General features: G+C 51.1%; 1 protein-coding gene across 1 annotated transcript; it reads right to left on the reverse strand.

Moving 5' to 3' along the window:
* Nucleotides 1-22,636, reverse strand: Ctcfl1 (CCCTC-binding factor like 1). Its single transcript, NM_001322486.1, has 11 exons — nt 21,733-22,636; nt 20,721-21,256; nt 19,624-19,846; nt 15,812-15,982; nt 14,719-14,852; nt 10,657-10,777; nt 10,178-10,327; nt 8,400-8,560; nt 5,663-5,845; nt 1,059-1,179; nt 1-529 (listed from the first exon to the last, which is right to left on the reverse strand). Exons 2-11 carry the CDS (start codon nt 21,243-21,245, stop codon nt 381-383), a joined length of 1,938 nt encoding a protein of 645 aa, NP_001309415.1. The 5' UTR covers nt 21,246-21,256; nt 21,733-22,636; the 3' UTR covers nt 1-380.
* Nucleotides 22,637-22,984: the final 348 nt, after the last annotated feature.

Consider the following 22,984-nt stretch of genomic DNA (forward strand, 5'->3'; position numbering starts at 1 on the left):
ACAGCGACAGTGTACTTACATATATAAGAAATGTCAAGGGTGGATACAACTAAAGGTTTTCTGTTCTAACCACCTAGGTCTTAACTGGTCTGAGCTCCTGTGGAAATAAGTGTTACCTAGAATCTGTCACTGGTTCACGTCGGGCTACCTGCTAGTGCCCAGAGAATACGCCCTGCCCAGAGAGTACGCCCACGTTGCAGAAGTGTGCCTTCACTCCGAGCTCTGACTCTAGTCTTTAGGAAAAACCTGCAGGGTCTTTTTTGTTTCTTCAAACATTTCTACACACTACCTCAAACTCTGGGAACACGCGATAGCCGCGGCTGGGAACTTCTTTCTAACTTGTTTCTCCCCCAGAGGCTGCAGCACGGATCAGCGGCTGCTCACTTATCCATCATGTTGAAGATCATCTCACAGGTAAGGCCTTGATCTGGGCTCGGGCTCCCAGCTGCGCTTTCTCCTTGGTGGCCCAGAGCCTGCTCTTCAGGGGGCCGAGGTTCTCCAGAGGTGGCGCTCTCCTGGGTGGCAACATCTTGGGGGAAAAGGGACACACACAGAGAGAGAATGTGGCAGGAAGCCAAGACAGATTGGGAGACCAGAAATTATATATCACAAACAGTTGCTGTGGTTTGCGCCGAGCTGCAGCCATGTCGGAAACGCAACCTGATTCTCAAACGCTGGCCACCATGTCTCCCTGATTCTAGGTAGGGCTCCTCAGCCTGGCAACTGGGGTGGGGCTCCTTTGGGGGGGGGCACTGCGGGTACTAAAGATCAGCAGCTTCTTATCTACGAGATGCCTGTGGCGCCCTTCTTTTCAGATGTGGCGAGCAAAAAATATCACCAGACACAACCCAGGAAGTGGCTAAGTCAGCGAGTACTTGATCAGAGTTTGAGGGGTGAGTATGTAACCGTCATGAAGCCATTTTGATTAAGGTGCCAGCCACCCCCACCCAATTCTCACTGATTCTCTGGCTGGGGTTAACACTGGGGAGTGGGGTGGGGGGATGGGGGATGGGGGGGCACACGGCCAGATTAAAGCAAAGTGTTCCGAAAGGACATACCTTTGTCATGTTCTGCTCCTTCCTCAGAGGCCTGAGCCCTTGTCACTGGTCTTCCATTTCTGGAGGGGGCTGACTTCTCATGCTCTGGGTCACACTTCTTTCTGTGTCTCTGCAGGTTGCTCTGTGGAAGATGATACAGGCCCCTCGTGAACACCAGTGTCTTCGTGTACAAGTTTGCACGGGGCAACTCAATAGGTGGAGAGAGGTAACTTGTCTGCTGGCCTGGGGACCCCTGTAAGTCCTGCTCTGAGCTCTGCATGTGCGCTCTGGTACATCACAGGACACATCAGAAATAATGTATATTTTAAAAGGTGGCCTTCAGAAAGATAACAGGCAGTGTGCACCTTTTAGATTTGGGTCCCAAAACAAAAGAGAAATCCAAACAGAATGACCTTTAAAGTGTGTGTGTGTGTGTGTGTGTGTGTGTGTGTGTGTGTATATGTGTGTGTATGTGTATGTGTGTGTATGTATGTATGTGTGTGTATGTGTATGTGTGTGTGTATGTGTATGTGTGTGTATGTGTGTGTGTATGTATGTATGTGTGTGTATGTATGTATGTGTGTGTGTATGTGTATGTGTGTGTATGTATGTATGTGTGTGTGTGTGTGTGTGTAGGTGTCTGCCCCTGGGTGAAGGTCTCTCTGGAGGCCCAAAGTAGGCATTGGATCACTTGGAGCTGGAGCTGGAGTAGTATATGGTTGCGGGCCATCTCAGGTGGCTACTGGGAACCAGAATTAGGTCCCTTAAAAAGTAACACACGCTCTTCACTGATCAGCTGTCTCTCCAGCCTCCCTGAGTGACTTTAAAAAAAAGATATTAGAATTTTTTTGTGTGTGTGCACTGGTGTTTTGCCTGCATGCACGTCTGTAAAAATGCCAGGGTGCCTGATCCCCTGGAATTGGAGGTCCAGTCCGCTGTGAGCTTCCACGGGGGTGCTGGGAATTGAACTTGGGTCCTCTGGAAGAATAGTCAGGGCTCCTAACCACTGGGTCATCCCCAAACACTCCACCTCCCCCAATGGTTTCTTTTTAAGAGGCCCTCCCTCTTATAATGAACTCTAGCTGGAAGCTGGCTTGTTTTAAGTTTTAGAAAAATAGCTGTCAAAGAGAAGACAGAATTTATCCTTGCACGATGCTTACACTCAGTAAAGTGAGGCCCAACAGTAAACTAGCCACTCAACGCCCCATCGATTTCTAGGCCATGGAGGACCCTCCCCTGGCTGCTTTCCTGAAACCTGGGTGCAGGACACAGGCACCACCAGGACACAGAAGGGGAGGCTGGGTGTGGTGATGGATCACGTCTGGAATCCCAGCTGAGGGGGAGCCAGAGCTAAGACAGTCAGGTATAAAAGACAGACCCCATTTTGGCGGAATGTACTCGCTAGCCCGGTTTGGGTTCAGGTTCATCCTTTGTACAAAAGAACGCACCCTGCCAAGCTCCGTCCAGTACGTGTGTCCCTTTGTGTGACACGGAGAACGATTTGCTGGCTCACCTAGGACTTGGGATCTACCTGGGAGAGTGTCTAGACCCCCACCTTGGGGAAGGTTCACCCCCAACAACACTCTTTCAGACAACGATCTCAGGACAGAAAATTAGCCAGCAACAGATGGAGGGCAGGAGGAAATACCATGGTGACCAGGACACTCTTATCCCCAAGACCCAGGTAGGAATCGAAAAGAGTGTCGAAGTGCTCCGTGGCGGCTGGGGTGGGTGGCCCTTGGGGTTGAGTAAGAGAGTGAATGGGATTCAGCGTTGACACACTGGAGTGGGAAAGTTGAGTTCTCAGCTCCACGGAAGCACCTAAGACAGGCGCTGCCCTGTCGGGGAGTTAGGTGAAGAAGATATCAAAAGAAGACGACAAGGGGCCTCCGTCACCAGGGGCTGATATGCAAGGAGCCTCTATCTGTGGGGTTGAAACAAGCTCAGGAACCCAGGAGGGGAAACAGTTAGGTTAAATAAGGCTTGGGCTGGAGAGATGGCTCAGTGGTTAAGAGCACTGGCTGCTCTTCCAGAGGTCCTGAGTTCAAATCCCAGCAACCACATGGCGGCTCACGACCATCTGTAAAGAGATCCGATGCCCTCTTCTGGTGTGTCTGAAGACAGCTACCGTGTACTTATATATAATAAATTTTAAAAGAAGGCTCTAAGGAAGCACATCCCCCAGAGGTTCCTCTGCTTGTTCAGTAGTCTCAGATCCATCTGATCCAGCTCATGCCAAGGTCACCTCTCTTTCCGTGTTTCTCCGTGTGCTTCCTATAGACTCTGGGGCACATGTCCCTTCTCCCCACTTCTTCACGAGCTCCTTTCCCACCACCAGCCGTGTCTAAGAGCTGGAGGAGGGTTAGAACAAGGTCCAAGGCCCGGAGAACACTAGCCTAGCATTCATTCAGTTACAGTTTGCGCCGAGACACACAGACTCCCGATTCTTGCTGTGAGAGCACGGAATGCCGTCTTTGCTTAATTGCTTTTTTTTCTCCCTCAATGCCGGGGCCCCATGTACTGCCACCCCCTAAATCCATGCTGTCCTAACTTGGTATCTGTCTTAGGGTTTCTATTGCTGTCGTAAATAACATGAACAAAAGCAACTTGTGGAACTTTGCTCAAATGTTCCTCTGCGGGGGAGGGGGGACAGCGCCAAGGATGCTCAGTGCAGCATATTTAGACACTTCACGACACAGAGACGGTGGCATGGGACAAATCCTTGAGCTGGGATAGGAGGAGTATCAGAGACGTCACCTGGGTCAGCCTTAGGTCCTCCACAGGAAGGAGAGACATGCTGCTGGCCGGTGACATTCAGATACAGAGACAAACTGGTGTGTGTGTGTGTGTGTGTGTGTGTGTGTGTGTGTGTGTGTGTGTTAGTGAGCAGACGCTTGTGAATAGAATTTGTGACTGAAGCTCGGGATGAGTCAGGACACGATTGCCTGCAGTCTCCCGCCCCGACCAGCTTCCTGCCAGACAGCACACGTGTGCCCCTGTAACAGGCTCCTGAGGCCAGGACTCTGGAAAGGAAACTTAGATCCCGGATCAGGCCGTGGCCTAAGTTGTCCACCTACAGTCTGGTCATCCTCTTAGTTGATCCTGAAACTCCTTGCTGCCACAGAGGCAGACACCCTACAGAGAGTCTGTAGGGTCCCCAGTGGTGGGGCAACACCTTGAAGACACACCCTTCCCTCTACTTTAGAGAAATCTGGTCACAGGCTCCTGCTGTGAAACCTCCCCTCCCTCTGAGACTATAAAGGGCCCCATTCTTCCTTATCGGATCCCAGACCAGGCTGCTGTCTGTCTGTCCATGGTATTGATGACTCTTTCAACAGAACTTCTTATCCCGAATCCATTCCTGCATCGCACACACCTGAGACTTTTCTCTTAACCTAAAAGTTAAATTGGATTCAAGCATCCGGCTGCACGTTAGATTTTAACAGCCAGAACCATCCAGCCACCCCGCCCCACAGTCCCAGGCTCACACACGTTGCGATGTGATGCACGTTTGGTTAAGCCCTGACATCCGGAAGGAATTTGTTATGCAGAAGTGGAAAATGAATGCACCAACCGACAGAATCTACAATGAGCTGGAATCCGTAGCCTGATCTCACACCCTCTGTGGAATCGTCCTGCGTTCAGCTCACAGGCAATTGTCAACTACTTTAAAAGCTAGGCTGCGCCCAGCATGGGACACACAAACCTTCAATCCCTACACACAGGAGGCAGAAGCAGGTGGCTCTCCATGAGTTTGAAGCTGGCCAAGTCTACACAGAAGCCAGCCAGGGCTACACAGGGAGGTCCTATTTCAAAAAAGAAAAAAAAAAGAAAGAAAGAAAGAAAGAAAGAAAGAAAGAAAGAAAGAAAGAAAGAAAGAAAGCAAGCAAGCTAAAGAACTCCGTTCTCTCAGGAGTCAGAGAGCTCCCTGGACTGTTTCCAGTCTGTGTGGACAATCTACCCCAGGCTCTCCCAGGCTCCCCCAGAGCTGAGCCTGGTGGAGCAGTAGTTTCGGCACAAGGAAAGAGGTTAGAAACAGAACACTAATAAGTAACCATGGGGGTGCGGACGTGGGCTGGAGGGATGGCTCACTGGTTAAGAGCATTGACTGCTCTTCCAGAGGTCCCGAGTTCAATTCCCAGCAGCCACATGGTGGTTCACAACCATCTGTAATGGGATCTGATGCCCTCTTCTGGTGTCTGAAGACAGCTACAGTATCCTCACATTCATTAAATAAATAATAAAAAAAAAAAGTAACCATGGGGTACTATCACTCCCCCCCAAAGAACATGACTAAAAAGACCATGTGTTCCTGGACTGGAGCTCCAGTCCTGCCATCCCAGCTCCTCAGGAGACTTATCTGTGAGGAACGGACGTTTAAGGCCAGAATAGACAATTTGGCTAGAGCCGGTCTCAAAAAATCGGGGGCCCGGTGGAGGCAGTGCTTGCCCGGTACGCACCTAGTTGGGGTCCCATCCCCTGAAGGCTGTGTGTATGGGGTTCCCTTTTGCCCTTGTGGGGAGAGTGTGTATTTCCAAAATGTGTGAGTTTTTGAATCCAAGGACTAGTGGAAGAGGAGGTGGTCCCCGAAGTCCTGGCAGCCTTTGACGCAGACGGATGCTTACCCAGCGGGAAAAACCTTTACCACACTTGAGGCACAGGTGGACACTGGGGACGAAGCTCGGGTCATGGTACTTCCTCAGGTGCACGGTGAGCAGTTGCTTCTGCCGGAAATGTTTGTTGCAGGTCAGGCAGGAGAAAGGCCTCTCTCCCGTGTGCGTGCGCATGTGCGCGGTCAAGCATCGCTCCTGAGGGAAGGCAGGGGACATAGCTGACACAGTGTGGAAGAGTTCCTTAGAACCGTTCGTCCTCACGCCATCCACCCTCAAGAGTGTCGTGGCCCTCATCAGAGCCAGGGCCTGCTATGTGCTAGGGGACCAGGGTCATCCCTTGCTACACATGCTGTTGGAAGCCAGCCTGGTTTACAAGAGACCTGCTCAGGAAACCAAAAGAAAAGCAAACAAAAATTCTCTAGGGTCCGCACTTTGAAGATTTATTTCCTAATTAATCAATTGTGCGTGTGTGTGTGTGTGTGTGTGTGTGTGTGTGTGTGCATGTGTGAGTGGGATTGTGTATGCATGTACACCTGCATGGGGCTACCGGAGGAGGCTAGAAGAAGTTGTCAGACCCCCCCACTCCCCGAAGCTAGAATTATGGGCAACTGTGAGTCTCGTAGCCTACACTTGGGAAGATGGTGACTGGGAAATCCCGCCGCTGGTGTCCCCTGGTGAGATAGTCACCAGGCATCGAGGCACACTGAGATCACCACACACTCCAAAGCGCTTTTGGGTATGTGGGCGGCTTGTAGCAGTGTTTACGGTGAGAAATCTGAAGCGAAGAGTTAACCAACATTCTGAAAACTCAAAAGAGAATCAGTACGCTTAAAAATAACTCTACATCCTAAAGTTCCGTTGTGGGCTGGAGTGTTTGGGGCTCTATACTCTCCCTGCTGGCTCTGAAACCCTCTTCAGGGAACTCAGGAGAAGCCTGCCTCTGTTCTCCCCGATCTGTGGGGCGTTTGTTCAGTATTTGAGGAGAACCCAGGAGTGCAGACATGTTTAAAAAAAAAAAAAACAAAAACAAAACAGAACCAGAGGCAGCTGGGGAGCTGGCTCAGTGGGTAAAATACTTTCTATCTAAGCATAAGACTCCGGTGTTCCTATCCCTGTTACACCTTTGTAAAAGCTGGGTGTGGTGGTGTAACGTCAGCTCTGGGAGGAGAGAGACAGGTGCTTGGGGCACCTCATCTAATCACAGAACTACAGGATCCATGAGTCTACCTCAGAATGTACAGTGGGAAAAGCCATGAGAAGGGGACCCGGTGCTGAGCTCTGGACATGGGTACGGTTCATCCCATGGTCAGATGAGACCCTGCTTCCTAAACATCGCCCGATGTGATTGGAAGCACCGAGGCTCAGGAGGCTGCAAAGTTCAGCGGGGTGATGATGACGTTCCCAAAATCTGAACTCTAGTCTTCTTTTGAGAGGTGAAGTTTTATCGGTGGCCACGTGTGCCCCCTGAACTTCCCACTGTGCCATCCAGTTGTCAAGAAAATGTCCCCCCAAACCCTGAGTGGTTATCACCGCATACAGAGTCTGTCTGCAGAACACTCCTTCAAATGAAAACGGCAACCACGAAAAAGTGGCTGAACCTGGGAATTCAAACTCTCCTACTCCCTGGGCTGCAGAGGGCAGGGGAGGCACCGTTGACAGCCTCATCCTCCTCCCACAGGACATTAAAGGCTGTTGGGTCAAGATTTACCAAGGTTTACCACCTTGACTGCAACGCTGAGGACATTCGAAGTTATTTATCACTGTGCGTGTATGGCGTGCGGGGGGGGGGGGAAGTGCGTGTGTGGACAGCTATCTCTGTAGAGCTGGCTCTCTCTCCCTTTCCACCTTCACAAGGGTTTGGGGGACGGAACACAAGACATCAAGCTTGCTGGCGTATCTCACTTGCTGAGCCTTCTCGAGGCCCTTCAGACATTCCTGAGTGACATCCCCTTTGATTTGGCTTCCGGGCAATGAAGATCCCATCCATACCCAGTCTGATCTTGTAGGGTGTCACCATCAGAGTTAGGGCAAAGCTGTACCACCGCCCTGACAACTGATGCTCATTGGGGAGGAAGTGGACCACTCTGGCACCTCTTTGATGCCGGCCTGGCTTGTGTGGGGCCCTCTGTGCAGTTCCAGCTGATGGCCGGTGGTGTGTGTGTGTGTGTGTGTGTGTGTGTGTGTGTGTGTGTGTGTGTGTGTAAGCTCACAGAGCTCTGAGGATACACTGGATCCTCTGAAGCTGGAGTTATGGATGGCTGACTGACACCCAACATGGGTGCTGACATCCAAAATGCTGCCCTCATGGTGGACTAGCAATCATTCTTAACTCCCGAGCCAGCTCGCCAGCCTTTACCTACCTTCCTTCCTTCCTTCCTTCCTTCCTTCCTTCCTTCCTTTTTAAAAATCCACACTACTTATATTTTACTTTAATACGTATGAGCATTTTGCTCGCTTGCACGTACGTGCACCGCGCGTGTACCTGGTACCCAAGGAAGTCAGATGAGAATATCAGGTACCCTAGAACTGGGGTGACCTCGAGTTATGGGGAGTTGTAAACCACCGTGTGGGTTCCGGGAGTCAAACTCGGGTCCTTTGCAAGAGCGACAGCTGCTCTTAAGAGCCGAGCATCTCTGCAGTCCCCCCAGCCTCTTTCTTACCGATGGCTGCTTCCTAGATCCCCTATCCACTCACACGCCTGCCTCCCACAGCTCACCCGCCCGTGTGAGCAGTCACGGTGACGCAGTACCTGCTTGCACGCGTAATCGCACTGTTTGCACTTGAACTTCTTCTCATTCTTGTGGGTCCTCTGGTGCTGAAGGAGGGCATAGCGTTCGTGGAAGGCGGCAGGGCAGTATCTGCACTTGATCTCCTCCGGGCTGTGGCCGTGCAGGTTGCGCAGATGGACACCTGTAAGAGGCGCAGGAGACACCGTGCTGGGCTGTGGCAGCGTGGGTATTCAGGGACTTACTTCTCTGGTGTGGCGGGAAGTTCTGGGCAGACTGTCTTCAGCACCTCAGACCCCACCACCCTAGCTCGCATCCCTCAGAGATGGCAGACCGCCTCCATGTCCAGGTGAATGTCCCCTAATGGCATGAATGCCCCCCCCCCCCCCCCCCGTGAGCACCACTGCTGGGAAGGAGCTAAGGAGAGGGCTTGGGCCCGAGATCTGTTCAACAGGGAGGTCAAAGCTACAGAAGGTTGGTCATGACTGATGAGAACCTTAGCACAGTGAAGGGGGCTCGGAGCATGGCTGAGGGGTTTTCTGTAACGGAACCGTGACTGTTGTCCTGCTGAGAGACTAAGCACCCTCGTCCCATGATCTGAGTAATACTGGGCACACCGTCTAGGAGGCTCTTTATGAGGCTAACACTCAGGCCTGGCGTGCGTGTGGCCCTATGTGGGGCTGATCAAAGGACTCTGGGATGCTGGTGGAGCAGCCTGTACCTCCTGGCTCAGAAGTGGCCGACCACCTTAGTCTTACAAAGAGTCAGGGTCTCCACAGCACCCCTGCAGGGGCTGCAGAGGCTGCCTCTGGCCTGGGACAAACAGGCAACTGGCTGACAGACCCCAGGGGACACTGCTTCGTGGTACCTCAGGAGCCACAGAGCCACTGATGGAATATTCCAGATGCTAGGAACAGGTCAGATACCTATTCTAAGATTGGTCAGATACCTTTACCCTTGCGGGAGTAATTGCAAAAGCTCTGGAATTTTCCAAGTGGACTGTTTGGACTTTTACTTTTGCTGACACTTTTACAGTCTCTCGCAACATAATTTTAGAGAGAGAGAGAGAGAGAGAGAGGAGAGCAGGGGAGGAGGAGAGGGAGACAGAGAGAGCAAGAGACATGGGGGGGGGAGAGAGATACAGATAGACAGACAGACAGATAGACAGACGCCACAGAGACCTTGCCAACTCTCTGCCCTTGACAGCTCCTTGCCCTAAATAAATTCTGCCCTCCCTCCATAGCTCCCTGCCCTCCCCTCCCTGTCCCCACTAGCTTCCTCCTGCAAGTCCCAACAAGGGTATCTTGTGTCACAAGGACTTGCCACAGGAGAAGGTAGACTTTGTGTCACAGGCTGTCTCTTACCGAAGTGAGTTTCTCAGGGAGAACCCTGTCTCAGTTTCTCCTCTATATCCCCAGCTCCCAGCAGTGTGTACAAGGGGCAGACTGAGGAGGGGACGGGGCAGAGCTGAACTTCTAACGCGGTTGCACTCTAACACTCAGATCATTAGGACCGCTACCCCTAGCAGGAAAAGCCTCCGTGTCTTTCAGTCTCTGTGTCTTTATCTGTAAGAGCGGGGGATAAAACACCACCCGTGGATTTGATCAGACCTTCTGTGGTCGGCCCATACCAGGACTAGGCTGGCCAGCTTCTGACCTGCACTTACTAAGATCAGCCACCAGAGGGCGGTATAGGACCTCTGTAAGAACATTGCTAGAGAAGTTTCCTAGGCCCAGTGAGGGAGGGCAGCAGGCACTGGAGGTTTTCAGACTGAGGGGACACGGTTAAAGTAGATACTCACGCAGGTCACTCTTCCTCGCAATGATGGTGGCACAGTGGGGACACTCGTGTTTGGGCACATTCTCGCCATGCTTCTGCGCTATGTGGATTTTCATGGTCCCACTCTGGGTGAACCGGGCATGGCAGGTGGGGCATTCGTACGGCTTCTCACCTGTGACACAGAACAGCAAGTGACTCTCTGGAGAACCGATTCCCCAGGAGCCCTGGCCAGTCCCAAGGGATGCGTACGCTGGGGCCCAAGGGATGCGTACGCTGGGGCCTCTTTCCCAGGCAACACCTTCCTGTAGGTTTAGCCTCAGTGACATAGGAACAGGAAGGCCAGCCAAGATGGCAGAGTCACAGGGCCCCAGACATGGGGTTCCCTGACACTGGCGGCCCCTCGCCAGCTCTGAGTGGGTGCACGAGGTTGTATGTGGGGACGAGAATGTTCACGCCTGGTCTTCAGATAATAAACCAACCGAGTGGGTGCCTGGCTCTCACCTGAGTGTGTCCGCATGTGGCGTTTCAGTTTGTAGGTGTCCTTGCTGGCATAAGCACACTGGCTGCACTGGAAGGGACGCTCGCCCGTGTGTGAGCGGATATGACGCTTCAGCTTGCTTGCCTAGGGCATGCGGAAGAGGGTCATCGTGACGGGAACCCGTGGGTGGGCAGGCCTTCAGCTAACCGGCTTCATAGGAGAGATGAGAAGCTCGAGGAGCAGCTCATGCCTGCAACCATGGCACTCAGGAAGCTGAGGCAGGAGGATTGCTATGGCCCAAGCCCCACTTAAGGCTACATCAGGAGACCTTGTCTCAGAACCTGTCCCCTCAAAATATGCAGAAAGGAGACCTAGGTGTGGAGAGTACACGCCTGCAATTCCAATGTCAGGGAAGCTAAGGCAGGAGGATTGCTACAAGTTTGAGGACACCTTGGGTTATATGCTGATCCCAGGGCTAACCTGGACCTCAGAGATTCCCCCATCTCAAAGGAGCAAAGAAGCAAAAGAAAAAATGTAAGCTAATCACACCTCAGTATCAGGGTGTCCCATAAAACAGAACTGCCCAGTCTTCTGGTGATTAGCTCTGTCACTGGCCGTGTGCACAGGTCGGGGTTAATGAGCAACGGCTGAAAGACCTCCACGCTAGATATCACTTTTACAAACGGAAGCAGAGCTCTCTGCTCTGTCAGCACTGCGTGTGGTTCTATCTTTATTCCCAAGGCCTGGTCTGCTCACGGCAGTAAAGTTTAAACCACCTGTAAACACACAAGCCGGAAAAGCCTTCCCAAGTGGAAACCTGAACCATTAACTAAATGGAGAATGACCTGTGAAGTGCCTAGAGACCAGCCCCTCGCCAGGGAGCGTGGCTCTGTGGGCTACCAGCTTCTTTTAACATGCTTCTGAGACAGAAACTCACTTCGTGGTTCTGGCCGACCTCAGAAGTGCGTCCAGCAACCCTGCTGAATTTGAGGCCAGCCTGGTCTACCTAGTGAACTCCAGGCCAGCCAAGGCTACAGTGCGAGTGCCGGACCGGCCAGGGCCACATTGTGAGATGCTGCCGCCTCAAACACAAAAGTGACAGAGGGGGAAGCTTTAAGTGAAAGAGGATGAACCGTTAAGCTTTGGAGGCCATTAAGGAGGAATCGGCACAAACCTCCCCATTCATCACGGCAGCAGGCCTCACCATCTTCTAGGACATTCTGATGCCACACTCCCACTGCAGACCCTTTTGGTGTTCCCGGGCAGCAAGGCCATCAGCCACACTGGGCTGGAGGCTCGGGAAGCAACATGAACCCTGCTTACACTCAGAGAGAGTCTATGGACCTGCCTCTCTGGAATCCAGGAGGCACACCCAGGCCAGAAGACTGCCCAGGAACAGAAGAAGGTTTCCAGAGAAACACGAGATTCGAGAGGAACAACTCAGTTTGGATTTTTTTTTTTTTTAAGGAGGAATATGGAAGCCAGGCTGTTGAGGTGCTTGTCTTTAATCCCAGCTCTCGGGGCAGGTGAATCTCTGTGAATTCGAGGACAGCCTGGTCTACAAAGTTACTTCTGGGACAGCCAGAGCTACATAAAGAAACCCTATCTCAAACCAAACGGAACAAAGCAAAGTCAAGACAAACCAAACCAAACCAAACCAAGCCAAACCAAACCAAACCAGACCAGACCAATCCAAACCAAAGAAAACCCCAAACCAAAACCAGACAACCACCACCACCACAACCACCACCACCAAAACTAAAAAACAAAGGAGGAGGAGAAATAATATAATAATATGGGAATTGTAGGAAGAAAAGAAAAAGAGTTTTTAACACTGCAGCTTGGGAGGGTTCAGGGTTCAGGGTTCAGTGAGGCGCACAGTAGGAGGGCAGAGGTGGCAAAACAGGACATCCCTGCCTGGCTTCTTGAGGTAAGCAAGTGCTCTACCACTGAGCGATGTCTCCAGCCCTCTTCCTACTTTTTTTTTGGTTCTTTTTTCCGGAGCTGGGGACCGAACCCAGCTCCTTGCGCTTCCTAGGCAAGCGCTCTACCACTGAGCTAAATCCCCAACCCCCTCTTCCTACTTTTTATTTTGAGACCATGTCTAAGTTGTGCAGGCGGGTTTTAAGCTCACGACGTAGTCCCAGGCAGGCCTTGAACTTGCCTCCAAGGGGGGCTAAAGAGAGTGCAACAGTGTAAGAAATGGTTGTGCCTGACCCAGTTTCTTGCTCACGAGCCAAGGGTAGGCCAGGAAGGGTATAGCTGGTCACCCTATTTCAACGTTAGCCGGCAAGCACCAGCAGATGGGGGTGGTAGTATAGTGGTTAGTGCCCCCGTGGGCCATCCCTGGGCTGCATGGACCACGGACCCTCGGCCATTGAGCAGGATGGTGGAGCCTCGGTGTCTCCCTGTTGGACACCTTCCGAAACCTCACACTGCGGCCACAACCTTTGCCTCAGAGAGGAGAGCTCTTTTTAAAAATAGCCACGGCAGAAAGTGGTTCTTGGAATCGCGCTCTGACCCGTCTGCGAAATCCCCCAATTTATGAAACACTTGCGTCATAGCTGGGTTTAAGCTTTCCCTGTCCCCTTTAGCTTAGTTCCTGTAGAAGCCTCCACTTAACCCTCCTCTGCCAAGCCCACCACGGTGCAGCCAGCTTCCTCACACGACATGGAACCCTGGGCACGGGCTGTTGGGAAACGGACCTGACCCGGAGACGCTCACCACACACAGCCTTTGTTTTTCTGAGGGAACCGATGGTGGGCAGCACAAGCCATCATCCCCACTACTCAGGAAGCTGAAGTAGGTGGGTTTCAAGTTCAAGGCCTGCCTGGGATGCAGAGTGAGTTCAAAGTCAGCCTGAGCGACTCACTGAGACCCTGTTGCAAAATAAAATACACAGCTGAGGACACAGCTGAGAGGTAGAGCAGTTTAAGGCCCTGGACCCAAACCCTAGCACCACATGCAGCACATGCACACACATGCATATACACACACACGTGCATGTGAACACACGCGTGTGCACACACGAACATGGGTGCACACACGGACCACACCTATTTGCCATGAGCAGGAAGCATGCAGCTAAATTCCATCTGAGATGTTGATAGGCAGTGTGTGCATTGTCAGGGTTATATCACCAAGCCAGTCACCTGTCCGTCTGTCTGTCCGTCTGTTCGTCTGTCCAGGTGGTGTTGGGGGCAAGGCTCAAAATCTTCAGGTAAAATTCCCAAGTTCTGGGCAAGGGGAGACATTCTGATTCGTGGCCCCAACTGCGATGTCAGATACTAAAAAGGACTTTTCAGCAGGTCTGAGAGTTCTCTCCTTAGCTTCTACACTTTCATTTTGTGCACACGAGTGTTCTGCCTGCGTGTATGTCTGTGCACCACATGCATGCCTGGTGCCTGGAGGCCAGAGAGAGCATAGATCCTCTGGAACTGGCGTTACAGACAACTGGTTGTCAGCAACCACGTGGGTGTTGGGAATGAAACCCAGGTCCTCTGCAAGAGCAGCCAGTCCTGACCGTCTCTTCAGCTCTAGCAGCTAAGAGCATGCAAAACCATGCAGAGGACCTAGGTTCTATTCCCAGCACTCCTGTCTAATGGCTTCTAACCGCTGTCCCTCCAGCTGCAGAGAATCTGATATTTCTCATGTTTCTCCTCAGAAACCTGCATTCGCATGGACTTACCACTCCCCACCCTCGGTTAAAAAAAAATAACAGAAATAAATACAGATAAATCTCGTTTGAGAGGAAGCAAGATGACTCGGCCGGTAAAAGCACATGCTGCCCACCGAGGTCTAAGCATAATCGTCAGCAAGGAGAGAACCGATTCCACCAAATTGTCTTCTGATGCTCACCGTGTAGACCAGGCTGACCCTGAACTCACAGCAATCCTCCTGCCACAGGGCTGGTATTATTATTATGAGTTGCCATACGGGGCACTAGTTGGATGATCACGCCTGTAGCTTCTAGTACAGATTTTAGAATGTGTCTTTGGTGAATAGTTGGGGACCGGGTTAGCGTCCCTCGGGGTGCGCAGGGCTGACCGCACGGCCCTCAGGGTGGCGACAGCAGGGGAGCTCACCTCGACGCTGGCGTACTTGCACAGGGAGCACTTGAAGGGTTTCTCGTGCGTGTGTTTGTAACGTCTGTGCCTGACGAGCTCTCCGCTGGTGACAAACGCCATGTCACAGTCCCCGCACTTGTAGGGCCTGGTCCCTGGAACGATCGATGATCTCACGGTTTACACTTTTCAAACAAGACTTAACTGTGAAACTTCCAGTGACTTTCTAGTTTTGAAACGGCAGTCTGAAAGGCTTCAGCAATTAAGAAGTTCTTTGAACTATAAATATCATAGATGCGCGGAGACAGAACTGTGGGTAACAGTCAGTGCTTTTAGTTGAAATTCAGGAGGCGTTGGGGCTGGGGGTGGGGCAAAACTAGGCTGGGGATGGTGCGGCAGGCTTGTAACCCCAGCACTCAAAAGGCTAAGGCAGGGGGATTGCTGGTTAGAAATCAACCTGTGCTACAAGAGAAACCCTATTTCCAAAACAAAAACAAAACAGAAAAAAAAAAAAAAAAGCAAAACTAAGCATAAATGAACGCATGTGTAATGGAACCCCCTTCTTGGAGAGCAAGGCCCAAGGGCTCCCTGAATGCTTATGATAAGGTTTAACTAATAAATTGGCATTAAAAAGCAGAACCAGCAACGATAAGAAACGGACAGAATGATGAGTTGGGCCCATCCCCAAGTCCATAATCTAACTTTCTCAGGGAGCTGAGGCTGCTGAAGGATCACAAGTTTCAGGCTAGCCTGGGCGACTTAGACCCCTCAAAATAAAAAGAAAAGGGCTGGGGACACAGGCCAGTGGTGGTGCCCCTGCCTAGCATGCGCGGGACCCCTTGGTTGGCCCTCAGTGCAAAGGAAAGTGTGTTTAGCAGATGCTGAGAGAATACAGACAAAAGCTGTCTAAATCCCGCACCGAGAAGGAAATTATTCAAACGTCTGAGGTGCTTCTTCTGCAAGTTTCCCGTATATTTTTGCTGCGCGGAGGATGGGACCCTGGGAATTTTCACGGACAGTGAAGTCCCCGGTGAAGAGAGATCTCTCTGGGTTTCCCTGCACCTCACTGAGGTTTACGGTGCGTCCGTGACAGAAGGTCATCCGGGCGACTCACCTGTATGGGTGTTGACATGGTTCCGGAGGAGAGTGACGGTCCGGAAAGACTTCAGGCACAGGTGGCACAGGTGCGGCCTCTCGTCGCTGTGAATTTTGATGTGACGGTTGAAAGTTGAGAGTTTGGAAGAAGTGAACGGGCAGGTGTCGCACTGGAAAGTCCGGGGTCTTCCTGTGCAGAGAAGACACACGGTGACGTGATTTGATTATGAGATGCGGTTCTTGAGAAAGAGCATATGGTTAGGAAGTACTCAGGTTCTGTTCCCTGCTACGGGGCTGTCCAGGTCCCTAACCCCTCCTCCCTGTTGTTCACAATAAACAACAGTGGAGCCCATGAACTCCGGTTTCAGATGATCTGATGCCCTCTCTGGCCACCATGGGAACTGCACACAGGTGGTGCACAGAAACACATAGATACACATAGATTTAAAATAAATCAAACTTAGCCATGCGGTGGTGGCGCACACCTTTGATCCCAGCACTCAAGAAGCAGAGTTTGAGGTCAGCCTGGCCTACTCGAGTTACAGAACAGCCAAGGCTACCCAGAGAACCCCTCTCTTGTAAAACAAGAAATGAGAGATGGCTCAGTGGTTAAGAGCACCGACTGCTCTTCCAGAGGTCCTGAGTTCAACTCCCAGCAACCACATGGTGGCTCACAAACATCTGTCATGGGATCTGATGCCCTCTTCTGGTGTGTCTGAAGACAGCTGCAGTGTACTCATATAAATAAATAAATCTTTAAAAAAAAGAAAAACAAGAAGTGAACAAACAAATCAGTCTTATTGAACTGTAATTTAGAGTGTAATGTAGCTTGTGGAGGACAGAACAAATGTCTTTTCAAAGCAGGGAGTCCAGAAGAAAGTCTCCCATAAACATGGACTCTGTTGGGTAAAATGAAGATCCCCAGTGCCTTCCCAGAATCCTCCACCCAAGTCAGGGGAGCTCTGAACAAAGCCACAGCCCACAACCACATACTCGTAGTGGCCACTGTCCTGGAAAGATTTCTTCTCTGTACTTCTGATGCTGTACTTGGCAGAGCCAGGACATACAGACAAGTGAGGGCATCCTACCTCAGAAGAGAGCCATGGTGCAGCCTCAGCTAACACTTCCTGACAGAGCTCATGGGGAGCTGGCTGAGGGCAGTTTCTAGCTTCCAGTGTTATGGGGGTGGGTGGGTGTCACACCTGCTGTTTGAAGACACTGAACTTGCTGGCAATAATCACAGGAGACTCACACAAGTAGTCAAGGCTGTGAAGGTGTTTCTCCACAGAGGACACCTAGGTGGCCAATACAGGCTTGGAGAAACACCCATGAGAAAGACATAAATAAAAGCAGAGAAACTCCCTTTCACATCTGGTACCTGCAGAACAATGAACTCGGTCAGGGTGCCCAGACATGAGCCTCTGACACTGAGGGTGGCTATGAAGATCATTTGGCAGTTCCTCAGAAAGTTAAGGAGAGATAGTGTGGAAGAGTGCTTCCTAAGCAAGCATGAGGACCTGAGTTCAAATCCCCAGGTTCTCTCTGCAACTCTCTCTGTAAGAAGCCAGGCATGGCCATTCATGCCTTTAATTCTAGTGCTGTGGCAGTTGAAGGCAGAGGATCGCTGGAGCTTGCTGGCCTTCAGCCTAGTCAGAGAGAGATGGTGGGAAGAGAGTGAAGCAGAGAGCGATACAGCAGACTATTCTATGACCTCTTCCTATGGGGTCTCCACACTCGTTCATGGGCATGCACACATCTGACAAACACACACACACACACACACACACACACACACACACACGCACACAAGTTAAATATGGAACAAAGATATAATCCAGCAATCCCACTCTCTATATATACATTCCCCTAAATTAAAGTACAGAACCAGCCATAGCAAAACCATTCACGATAGCCAAGGGGCGGGAACCCCCTCAATCTCCAGCAAAGGAGGAATGGATAAATAATTGTGGTATGTCCATACAATAGAATACTAGGCAGCTGTGAAAAAGGAAATGCTACCATAGGCTACTATACAGTTGAACCCTGAAACTATACTAAACAAAAGAATAAAGAGCCAGAGGGCACATGGTTTCAAAGTATTATGGACATATTTATTCCATGTGTCCATATAAAAAAAAAGGATATGGATCGTTCCCAGGGTGTGGGAGCTAGGGATGGAAAGTGAGAAGATGAAGGAGATAGGGTGATAAAAATGCTCTGGAGGGCTGGAGAGATGACTCAGCAGTTGAGAGCACTGGCTGCTCTTCTAGAGGTCCTGAATTCAATCCTAGCAACCACATGGTGGCTCACAACCATCTGTAATGAGATCTGATGCCCTCTTCTGCTGTGTCTAAAGAAAGCTATGGTATACTCATCATATACATAAAATAGACAAATAAAATCTTTTAAAAAGTGCTCTGGAATTTAGAGTGCTAATGGTTGCGTGGGATTGCAAATGTATTAAGTCATTAATATAATAAATACATATTAAAAAGCAGAAAATAAGTTAAGAGGGAAATTTAGGGCTTCAGCTTCATGATTGACTGTATGAGCCATTACCACGAGGCAAAGAGTCAAATCTCCACTTCCAGAGGCCGAAACCTACAGGAGGACTCTGGCTACGTTTGGGGAATTGAAATGTTGCCATGGTGGCTGGTCCCTGTGATCCGAGTCGCCTCCTTCCCTACCTTTGGCTACTAGAATAGAAAAAGTTCTGTGCTATCATAGAATGGCTTTTTAGTGGTGGTTTTTGTTTGTTCTGTTTTTTTTTTCTTTTTATTGTGGCTGGACTGGAGAAGGAAACCAAGGTCTCATGCACGCTCAGAACCTTGTGCTGAGATCCACATCACAGTCAGACAGAACCTTTAAAAAGTCAGCTAGAGGGGGCTGGGGATTTAGCTCAGTGGTAGAGCGCTTACCTAGGAAGCGCAAGGCCCTGGGTTCGGTCCCCAGCTCCGAAAAAAAGAACCAAAAAAAAAAAAAAGTCAGCTAGAAATTGAGATAATGGGACAGGATGTCTCCATTTAAATAAGTGGGAAATTACTTTGAGAGAGCAGCCCACTAAACCACCGTGAGTCAAATGCTTCCTGTGGGTTGCTCGGATGCTGTCCATTGCACTATTAGGATGGGGACTCCACAGAGCCTCCCAGGCCCTTCCCTGCCTCTGAGTGTCCATCACCGAGATTCCCTGACAGGGCTGCGGATGTCCGTCCACAGACAAAGGTCACTCTGCTGCCAAATCCTAGGCTGCCTTCGTTCTCCGAGGTGGTCTCCAGCCTGGCTCTCCTTCCTGACCTTCGGTCTCATTCTGTCTTTCTTTCTTTCTTTTTTTTTTTTTTCCGGAGCTGGGGACCGAACCCAGGACCTTGTGCTCACTAGGCAAGCGCTCTACCGCTGAGCTAAATCCCCAACCCCTGTCTGTCTTTCTGACCCCCGTGTTTGCTGGTCCCTTTTTCTAGCCTTCTGCAAGAAGGACACTCTGGTCTTATTCCCTAAGCCCCAACTCACTGCCCTGGTCTGTAATTACCTCACAGAACAACTCCCGAGGAATCTCAAGCCAGAAAGCAGGGCCAGAGCCCAGCCTGCGACTTATGTGTGAAATGCTTTCTGGAACGTTTAAAAACGGCTTTTTAAATGTCTGAGTGTAAAATGGGGGGAGGGGGCACTTCTGGGATTTGGTTTACAATATAGAACACCAGTTTAAAAGTTCTTCCACTTCCTGATGTTCTGAAAGAAGCGTTTAGAAGTGAGCACTTCAGACTTTGATAATTGCCGCCCTCCCACAAGAGAAATGAGGGTTTCTCAGCGCGTCTCGGGGGTTGGCCAGCCTACCCTTGGTCTGCCTTTGAGGTTTTGGTTTTGCGGCCTTGGCTCCCGGCGCACTGGTGTGCTTTGCAGCTGGTGGATCTTGTTGTTCCTCCAGGCTGAGGTGGGAAATGGTCAGAACGATTTCGTCTTTCCCTTCTCTTGGTTTCATTTCCACAAAGAGGAATCTCTCTTCTTTCTTATCTGTCCCTCCCTGGGGCAAGAGCTGGTCCTTTTCATCTTCTTCTGGCTAATAAGTCAAAATAAGAAATCGGAGGCAACCACCGTTAGTTACAACCTGATAAAAGTTCTTCTTTCTGGCAAACGACGCAACACAGAAGGGAAGGCAAGCACGTAAGACCACGCATGGGCATCAAACGCTTGCTGGAAAGCCATGGGTAATTAATTCAGCGTCCAGGGCTCTGAGGGGACTCCTGTCTTCATGGTTGTTTTGTTTTTGTTTTCATTTGTTTTTTTGCCTTTTGTCAGGGAGTGGGGGCAGGGTCTCAGGCCGTTAAGCCAGCCTCAGACTTGCCATACACCTAAGGATGAACGTAAGCATCTAATCCCCTCCACCCCCTGAATGCCAGAATCACAGAGGACCACCAAGCCAGCTTTATAAGGTGCTGGGAATGAAATCCAGGTTCCTGCATGCCAGGCAAACACCATATCAACTGAGCTATATCTCAAGGCCGTAATATTTCATTTTTAAAAACTCAATGTACCTTACATTAGTAGCATCATCTCCTATAACTTTTAAGTCTTTAAAAATACACATATCTTTATGGATATATATGTATATATATATGTGTGTGTGTATATATATATGGAAGTGTCTTGGGTCTTGTTATTTTACTGTATTTTATTTTCCAACTTCAAATATATCGTCTATACATAATATCGCTCAAAGCCTCAATCTAAGAAAACTCAGCGTTCGGGGTTGGGGATTTAGCTCAGTGGTAGAGCACTTGCCTAGCAAGCTCAAGGCCCTGGGTTCGGTCCCCAGCTCCGGAAAAAAAAAAGAAAAAAAAAAAAAAAGAAAAAAAAAGAAAAAAAAAAAAACCAAAACTCAGCGTTCGTTTTCTCTATCCCACAAGGCATCAGCGTGTAAGAGCGAGCCGTACCTTCTTCGGGGCTGTGCTTTCCTCCAAGTTCGACGTTGACTCTTGGTTCTCCTCGTCATCCTCCGGCACGTTCTCGCGCAGCAGGTGAAAATGTCTCAGCTCCAGCATCTCTGGTGGGTACAGCTCTTCGGGGATGCTGACGGTCACGCAGTGCTGAAGGCTGAGCGGGGGCTCTGGGTCCAGCCACAGCACAGACGGCAGCTGCAGTATGCTTTCGGCCTGAGGTACCGTCATTGAAAGCTCCTCCGAGTGTGGCACGCTCAGCCATCCCAGCCCCTGTAGGTGCACATCTTGGGACGTCAGGTGCAGGGTTTGCAGGGTCAGGATCCGCCTATCGCTCTCCACTGGGGCCCTCGAAGGCAGTTCCTGGGGCTCGGCTTCGGCCTCCTCGACAGCTCCCTCCTGGGCTTCCCCTCTTTGTACCCCACCCTCCTCTTTTTCCTCTTCCAGGTCTCCAGGCTTCAACTTCTGCTCTTTGATCTGGGTGAAGTGCCCAGAAGCAACAGGGACCTCAGCAGCAGCCATGGTGATGTCCCCTGATGGAAAGAGAGCATGCAAACTTTATGGGGGCGGAGGGGCTAGGGACTAGTGGACATGGATCAAGGTGCACAAGATGCGACCAACATTCCAGGCCAGTTTGGACTCCGCAGTAAGATCGTGTCTCACTACGCTACAAAAGTCTCTAGCGGGACTTAGGTGATATTCCAACATTCTAAGTTCCAGGATGGGCTCGGGATGGTGAAGGATGGTGGTTTGCGCTGGCATGGTCTAGAGCCGAGCAAAACCGGGATCAGACCCCCAACTTCGTGGGGCACTTGAGGTCTTTAGGGCAGAGCAACCTCCCTTTGGGCCTTGTGGCTCTTGGCAGCCATGTGCACACGGCCCACCAGCCTCCATGCTTGCCTCCCAAGCTCGAGCCCCGCCCGTCCTGCCCCGCCCAGCCTCACCCCACCCATGCCCACGCCCCCTGGTGCACCTCCCACCCCCAGGCAAAAGCACCCCAGGGCCTCACCGCGGAGGCAGGGCCTGGACTGTTGACCGCGTGGCTGTCACCTTGCCACCTCGTGCTAAGTTGCTCTTCGTGCAGAGGCAGCTGCCACCACCTTCCTCGAAGACGACGAGAGCCCTGCGCAGGTGCTGGCGGGAAAGGGGTGGAGCCAAGGAGAGGAAGATGGTGGAGATGGAGTAGAGTAAGGGACACAGGACCCCAAGGGGGCGCTGGAGTCCTTGGGGGGGTATGATGGACAGAGAAGAAAAAATGGAATCCTGGGAGGGGGTGGAGTCTTGGGGGCGATGATGGACAGATAGGGAGAGATGGAGTCCTGAGGGGGCGCTGGAGTCCTACAGGAGGATGATGGACAGTGAGGAGTGGTCCTGGAGGAAGAACTGGAGGCATGGCAGCGGATGATGGACAGGAAGGTCAAGGAGAGGTCCAGAGGGGGCGCTGGAGTAACTTAAGGACGAAGTGGAGGGGAACCGACCTGGAGACTATGGGTGGACCAACAAGGCAAGAGTGCTGGGAGAGGAAGGTCCTGCAAGAGTCGAGGAAGCCTGTGTGTAGGGAGTGCTGGATGGTCGAATGGGGTCTGAGAAGACCCTCCTGATGCAAACTGGAGGGCCACAAACCTCAAGGGCGCAGTGGTAAAGGAGCTGTAAGGGGACAGGGGAGACAGAAGGGGCAAGGAGCCCAGAGGGAACCCGATGGAAAACAAAATTACATTGGCATTTTAGAATATTGGAAAGTTATAAAACATACCTAAAAATATATTAGCGGGCCTCAAGTGTGTTGCCTTCGACCTTGTGTTTAGCTTCAAACCACCTTCAGCCTTTATCACACAGCCCCTGGGTGCCATCCGATGGGTGGAGTCAGGGCAGAGGTGCGGAGATGGAGGACAGGGAACCTGGACCTCCGTGGCCTCCGTAGGTCTCCTTCAGCTCTTTCCACTCGGTCATGTTCTCAGCAGAAGCATTCTTTGTGGGCAGGCGGGGGTGTGTGTGAAGTGACAAAGTGGATGGGAAAAGGGAGTGGGAATTGGGGGGACCGTGGAAGACACGAAGGTCAACAGGACCTTTTCTTCCCTTGGAACCCTTCCCAGTCGTCCGAGGTCTTTTCTTGAAGTTCCACCACTAGGTGTTTTGGTTTTGCCTCTCTAAAGGTATGGCTTATAATTCTCAACATTTAACACATCCCCAAAATGGACAGCAATCTTGTTCGCGGGTTTCGAGGAAACATGTTTGTTTGGTGGGGCGAGTCTCAAAGGACA

This window comes from Rattus norvegicus, chromosome 3 (assembly GCF_036323735.1).
Source record: "Rattus norvegicus strain BN/NHsdMcwi chromosome 3, GRCr8, whole genome shotgun sequence".
In the NCBI taxonomy this organism is placed as follows: Eukaryota; Metazoa; Chordata; class Mammalia; order Rodentia; family Muridae; genus Rattus; species Rattus norvegicus.

Excerpts from the sequence above, each read along its gene's own strand:
- Ctcfl1 (NM_001322486.1), bottom strand. The coding sequence starts at position 21,245 with ATGGCTGCTGCTGAGGTCCCTGTTGCTTCTGGGCACTTCACCCAGATC. Across the intron at positions 15,983-19,623 it reads ACCTCAAAGGCAGACCAAGG|GAAGACCCCGGACTTTCCAG; the intron begins GTAGGCTGGCCA and ends TTCTCTGCACAG. Across the intron at positions 1,180-5,662 it reads GTAAAGGTTTTTCCCGCTGG|AGCAACCTGCAGAGACACAG; the intron begins GTAAGCATCCGT and ends CATCTTCCACAG.